At 31.4% G+C, this 7,705-nt stretch overlaps 1 protein-coding gene across 1 annotated transcript; it reads right to left on the reverse strand.

The window, feature by feature from the left end:
- Positions 1-569: 569 nt before the first annotated feature.
- LOC145112599 (uncharacterized) lies at positions 570-1,619 on the reverse strand. Its single transcript, XM_079048744.1, has 3 exons — positions 1,346-1,619; positions 950-1,248; positions 570-857 (listed from the first exon to the last, which is right to left on the reverse strand). Exons 1-3 carry the CDS (start codon positions 1,617-1,619, stop codon positions 570-572), a joined length of 861 nt encoding a protein of 286 aa, XP_078904870.1.
- Between the last annotated feature and the right edge of the window lie 6,086 nt (positions 1,620-7,705).

The following is a 7,705-nucleotide window of genomic DNA, read 5'->3' on the forward strand; positions in this document are numbered from 1 at the left end:
TTCATCAGGAACAAGACGGTCAATAGCAACATAAAGTCTCGTCATAATCTGTGTAATGTCCTCATATTCCTTTGACTTATCTCCATGAAAAATTGTGGGGTTAAGGAATCACCCAATTGTACATTAAGTCATTCACTAAAACATTAAAACTGATTAATTGCATACTATTTTAAATTAATCTAATAACTAATAAGTAAAAGATTTGTACCTGAATGTAAGGGATGAAGAAGTTGGTCGTTACATTTTGATTGAATGATAGACAAAATTCTACCTGCCAGTCTTTTTTTGTCATTACTCCCATCATTTAGATTTTTTCTTATTTGATCTTGCGCTCGACTCATCGCATCATAGATGTATCCCATGCACGGTCTTTCTTCTATGTCAACCAAACGAACAATATCCACCAATGGAGCATATATTTGGCAAGCTAAATATACACCATCCCAAAAAGATTGTTTTGCTACTATCTTCTCAACTCTCTTTCCATGAGCTTTCTTTGCAAAGTCACTTTTTCACCATTGCTCATATACAAACAACACTTGGAGATGGTGTGTATCTTAATGGACACTCTATAATGTGTAAAACTGGGTAGCAAATCTAGTTACACAAGACCTATGCAACTCTCTATTCTTTGAAAACTTTCTCATCATATTGAGAATCCTTCCATGGTTATAAATACAAACCACAATAGCTCTTGCTTCAGTCAAAGCGGTCGCGATTGTTGCTTCTTTCTTCCCAATATCTTGTACAATGAGGTTCACACAGTGTGCTGCAGATGGAGTCCAAAATAATTTTAGATGTTGTTCTTCCAAAATCTTTCCTGCAGCTTTATTGTTTGAACCATTGTCTGTAATAAACTATAAAAAATAAAAAGAACTTAATTAATAAAATGGATATAAAATTTTAAAATAAAAGTAATAACTAATAACTAACTAAAAACAAATATTACATGCACAACATTTTCCTCTCCAACTTCTGCTATCACCTCATTTACCTTCTTCACAATATACTCAGCATTATCTATATGCTCCGATGCATCAATCGACTTTAGAAAAACTGTACCAGTAGGACAATTGACTAAAAAATTAATCAAAGATCTCTGCTTGTCGTCTGTCCAAAAATCAGACATAATGCTACATCTAAATTTCTTCCATTGTGGTCGAAACGAATCCACAAACTTGTGGGTATCTTCTAATATCTCCTTTAACAATGTCACCCGCATATTATGATAACTTGGAGCCGGCATACCTAACATTTATATAATTAACAAAGCTAGTAAATATAAACATTTATATAATTAAAAACTTAACATTAATCAAATAAGAAATGTAACAAAATTGATTACCTCTTCCATATTCTCCAATGGCAATGATCGCATCTTGGAAACCCTCATCACGTACGGCATTGAAAGGTAACCCTATCGAATAAGCCCAAACCGCAATCTTTTTCCAAGCTACCTTCTTCAACTTCTCTTTAATCGGATTATTCTTATCCAATGTAGTTTGCTTTCCTTTTCCATGGTCTGACTTATAAACATCATCAATAGGAACCCGTACATTACTAGAACTTACAAACTTTCTTTTTTTTAACTTGTGGGGTATCATCTTGCTCGTCCTCATTTTCAGAAAGGTCTATAAAACTTTTTGATCTAAGTATTTTTGTTGTTCTTTTTCTTTCCTTTTTTTCTTATTTATTTCTTTCATTGATTCAAGCACTTTCTTGGTGATCTCCATAGTCACCTTACTGCAAGCAGCTACATTTCCTCCCGTATGACTGTGGTGTTCTTTTAACCTTGTGATCCCTCCACATACTCTCTTGTCACACAAGGTGCACCAAATATTTTGTTTTTTTAATGGATCCTTTTGAACTCCCCATTCCCAAACCATATCTTTATTTCCATTTACAGTAGTTGTATTGGCATCCGATCTCGTATTAGTATGAGTGGTGGTGGGCGGATTCATAGAAGCATGTGAAGAATTCCCTGCCATAGTTTCGAATTCACAATTGATTAAACCTGTTTCAAAATCACATGTCATTACACTCATTACTTACTCATTATTCATTAACAAAATAACAACTTAATTTTTTATGTTCCTATTTCCTAAATCTTAACAGATTACATCACATGAGTACACAAACTAACAAACATAAATGGACAGTGGAATATGTGAAATTATATGAAATTGATCAGTGGAATAACAGCTTGATATTCATGTAACATAGATCATAGATGTAAGAAACTGATCATTGAATATATCATATATGTAAAATTGTATGTATAACAGTATAAGTAACAGATTAACAATGTGTATGTCTAAATTGAAACCGCAATGTGCATGTTGAAACCTTGAAACCGCAATGTGTATGTATCTACTGTCTAGAAAACAAAGCATTAGGTTGTTACCTGTTACTCTGCTAGGCTGTTAGGCAGTTGGAAGTCGATTGAAGGGCAGAATGGAGTCGATGTTGTGCAGCTGTGGAGGTCGATTGACGGGCAATGAAGTAGCCTCACAGTCAATTAACTAAGAAATTAGTTCTGAAGAAGCAGCCTCACAGTCGCAGACTCCCAGGTGTGTTTGTTACTTCGTCTTTGGCATAGCAGCTCAAGACTCAACTCTCGCCGGGTCGCCGCTCATCAACTCACGTTCGTATTTCTTTTGTGAATTGTGATCAGGTACTTTTTCTTGAATGATTTTAATTAGGTTATTATTTATTGGGCATTGAGCTTTTTACCGGACTCACTAAAACTTGGTTTTTCATTTACAAATTAATCAAATGGCCCAAATTTGATTCAAATCATCAAAACATAAAATAAAATGAAAAAGCGGCAATAGCGATGCTATCTAGGTCCGGAAAATAGCGGTAATTAGCGGTTAATTGCGGCGCAAATTGCGGTATCGCTATCTGAAAACGCTAACTTGAAAATAGCGGTTGTAGATTACCGCGAACCGCTATAGCACCACTATAGCGTGCAATTGATAGCATAGGGTTAAAGATAGTTGTGATTGTAGTTAACTGATCAAGAAATTCGATCAAAAAATTGGGATGTTCATGGGTTCAACTTCATCATGACGCTCAATAAAACATTTAGGTCTTAGTTAGGAGGTTATGGTTCATGAATTATTGAAATTAATTTGTAAAATGTCTTAAGAGTTTTAACTGAGTGGATGATACTAGTATTTTTTTAACAACAAAAGTTTATAAAAAATAACTAGCTAGATGCAAGAAAAAAAACAATTCAAAATAATGGAAGTTCTTTATGTTAGGCATTACCTTTATCCTCATGCATAAAATACTCACTGATCTAGAAGAGTTCCTCTTATATTGATTACATTTGTATTCCTTTGTAGTGGTGAAAATGTAAAATTATGAGATTTCACCACCACAATAATACTTAATGAGTTGCTCAAAAAAATATGTGTATGATGATTAAATACATGTACATTGTGAATGTCTAGCAATATTTCACTGCCCCCAACAACATACGACTTTGTGCCATTCTATCAACACCCAATTCCCAAAAAGCTCAAAGCTACAATTGGTGTATAAGGTAAGTTCATCAAGTATCCCTTTGTCACAAACATCATGTTAAACATGATATACGGATCACGATCAATCTTATATGGTGTTCAACTTTGGAAGTCGCCTTAGATGTGACAACCGTCAAAATTCGAGTCAGTTATAGATTTGATAAACTTAGTTGCACATGTAGGCACGACACATACTAGACTTAGTAACTAGAAGCTAAGTTATAACCTAATAGAAACTTGGAAACAATTAGAAACAATGGATAGTGTACTTAGATTTCACATTGTTATGTGAATTCTACAACTACTTAACTGTAGAGACTATCCATATTTGGGTCACTCTTTGACTCGAACACCTTTTCATGAATCATATACACACATCATGCACTTGACTTAAAAGTAGAAATTAGGTCAAAGTCTCATAGAAACTTAAGTCGAAGTTGAAGACTAGGACTAGTATACTTGATTCCTCAATTCCGTTTGAATCTCGGAATCACTACAGAGAATGCCAATAAACCGATAAAAATAAATTACAAACATTATTTATAACTTGAATAAGAGTTATGAAACACAAAGATAATTTGAAGTCTCAAAGATTCTATTTATTTTGATATCCAAAGATTTACAAACTCTCAAAAACCCTAAAAGCCCTAAAATCTCAAATTTATAAACTTTAACACCTAAGACTCCATAAAATTTGTTATGAACCTCATAATATTAATTGAAAATGACTAAATTCGGGAAAATATAATCAAGGAAAAAAAATTTAAATCATTAACAATTTCCCATAATTTATAAGTCAAAAAATCAAAGTTTCATGAACAAAATCTTGGTTAGGGTGTATATTTTATAAAAAGTTTGAAACTTTTATAAAATAATTGAAATTTTTACAAACTTAAAAGTGAGGGAGGGCATTATACCCTCAAAAGTCGGCCACCCTCTCTCATCCTTCATTATTTGCCTTCCTAAAACATTTACACAAACCTTACACTCCATATCCCTCATTCTCTCTCATTTTTCCAACACCCCCACTTCATTTTCTCTCTATTCTCTCTTCCTCTCTCCTTCAACCACGAATTTTATTCCAGAAAATGTGTCCAAGAACACACCTTAAACTCTAAATCTTCATCATCTACGTTTGTTCTTCAAGGTAATCACAAAAATCCTTCAATCTTCCTTAAAAATCTCAAGTTTTCTTACATATCTTCTTCTTCTACAACATTCTATGGATGGATTATGAATCATATGTTCATAACCATGATTTTTATAATGTTGTAGGTAGTATTTCACCCAAAAACTAACATGAATGTGATGATCTTCAAACTTAGAGGCTTGATCATCAAAGTTTGTTGTTAAATGCTTTCAAATAGGTTCATAAAGGATTTATTCCCAAATAAATATCTAAAACTTCTTTTCTGATCAAATCCGATTTTTCCCAGAACTCCACCAACAAAATGAGATGTTCTAAAAAATTTCAAAAAATAATTGATTTTTCTCGAATTATTATAATTATTGCAAGAAAATGGGGCAATAATTCATATAAAATATTTTCTGAAGTATATAAATACTAGGTAAATCTGTGGACGATCCCTAAAGTAAATGATGACATTTCATTAGTTTTATCGATTTTTGTTAGTTTTTGGTATGGTTTTAAATTTTCTTTTTGTTTACTTCAAATAAATCATAAAACCACTTTCGAGAATGTGAAAAGGGTATCTAATAATTTTCGCAGCTCCTACACTATCTGTAAGACTCATAAAAATATATTCAGAATTTTTCATAATGCATTCCTATTTTTCACCGATTTTTGTATTTATAATGGACTAATAATGGGAAAACTATTTGTACTCATCTAAAATTCATGAAAATTTACCAGAAGATCTTATAATATACTGAAACTCCAAATAAAAATTTGGATGATTTTTGTGTTCAATATGCTATTTTTCTTCTATTTTCTAAGATTAAATACACATAAATCCACAAAATCAGATTCCAGTAGATAAAAACCACCTTTGGTATTTTTCCCAGATTATTTACATAGTAAATGAAGTTTATAAAAAATTTTGTAATTTAATTTAACTGTTTGATAATTATTCACCAATTAATGATTATTCAAGAGAATAAAACAAAGAAAAATAGCAAAACTAACTGACAAATATCTTTTATATATTTCACAGCTTCTATATGTATAATAACAGTGTTACAAAAATTTTGAGCAATTTTGGAAACTGTCTTCTATTTATATCCATTTTGGTTAGAATATATGCACAAAAATTATAAAATCGGGTTAAACTATTTAGAAACTCATTTTTACATTTTTCCCAACTTAAGTATGCTCAGTGGAAGTATTATAAAAAGTTTGAGAATTTTTATCATCTGGATACTATTTTTCACGAATTCATATTGTTATGAAGGCTTAAAAATTGGGAAAAATAGTTAATCACATCAAAAATTGAAGGAAAAATTTATGAAAGACCTCTACTGTATTTAGAATGAAAATGCAAAGTTTGACAATTTTTGGAAACTGTTTGATAATATTTTAGATTTTTAGGAGCTTAAAACACCTTTAAATGTGTTGAAATACCCTCAATTAATATTATAAAAATATGGAAATTAATATCCAAAATTGTCTTAATCACATGAGTTATAAATTTTCACCATTTCAGAAAAATGTTTGTAACTTATCAATATTAAATTTTGACACAATATTGGCATAATACTATTGTACTAGTAAGTATATTAGCATTAGATTTCGACTAGAGACTCACTAGCGTATACCATTATTGTAGGAAAATGATAGTGGTACGAGTGGAGCGTAGTTCAAGGCACCATTTGCATAATCTCAATACATATTGTGAGTATTCACCACTCCCCTGTTTTCGGTTTTTAAATGTTTTGGGGTGGAAAAGCATGTCTTAAAGTATTTATGTTTGTTGTATTTATTTGAATAGTATAAACATGATTGCTATATTTTCATATTGTGAGTATTCATCACTCCCTATTTTCGGTTTTAAATGTTTTGGGGTGGAAAAGTATTTTCTAAACTATTTATATTCGTTGTATTTATTTGACTCGTATAAACTTGGTTGATATATTTTGCATATTGTGAGTATTCATGACTCCCCCTATTTTCGTTTTTTTAAATGTTTTGAGGTGGAAAAGCATGTCCTAAACTATTTATGTTCGTTGTATTTATTTTGACTCGTATGAAACTTGGTTGCTATATTTCGTATGTATGTGTATGTTACTTTAATTCATGAGGACTGTATCGCGGTTAAGTCCCTGGAATCTCTCAACACAACTCATTAACTCTTTTGAGCCTATGGTTATTATGGATATCACTATCTGGAGGTAGACAACGCCTCACTCGCACGATACCCTTAAGTGCATTTTACCATTTTATACACTATGATTGCGATACACATATTAGTCAATAGGGCACGATTCGGTCATTAGGCTTCGGTTGTGAACTCATGAATGGAAACTTGATGCACATACGAATCTTTATGTACATACCAAACTTGTATTCTCATGTTAGCAACGACACTTGTATACTTATTTTAGCAATGAAACTTGTATACTTATTATAGCAATAAACTTTGTATCTCATTATAACAACAAACTTTTATTACTGGAAACTTATATTCATGTTTTAGCAATAAAATTGTTTGCTCCTTGTAGTAACGAAATTGATTGCTCATTTTAGCAATGAAACTTGTTTACTCGTTTGAGTAACAAACTTTATTTCCCATGAGAATATGAACGTTGCATCTCATTTGGCCAACATACTTTATCTCTCATGATGACAACGAACTTTGTTTATGCAAACTTAATACTCATTTTTGCAATATATTTCTATTTATGGAAACTTTATTACTCGCTTTAGCAACGAACTTCTATTCATGAAAACTTATTTACTTATTTTAGCAATGAACATTTGTTTATGGAATCTGTTATCAATATTCAGATTATCATGAATTTCAAACTATATTATGTTATAAACTTGTGAGTACCCACCAACTATTTTTATAGTTGACGCTCGTTTTACATGCTTTTTCAGGAATCATCAAGTAAGTGGCACTTAGGGACACATCACTGTTAGGAGCATTCGCATGTGTTGTATTTCAATTTACATTGTAATTTCTTTTAAAATTTGTTCAAACCCATTGTAAATTTAT

Source organism: Lactuca virosa, chromosome 5 (genome assembly GCF_052849685.1).
Source record: "Lactuca virosa cultivar CGN04683 chromosome 5, Lactuca_virosa_CGN04683_v6, whole genome shotgun sequence".
Taxonomy (NCBI): Eukaryota; Viridiplantae; Streptophyta; class Magnoliopsida; order Asterales; family Asteraceae; genus Lactuca; species Lactuca virosa.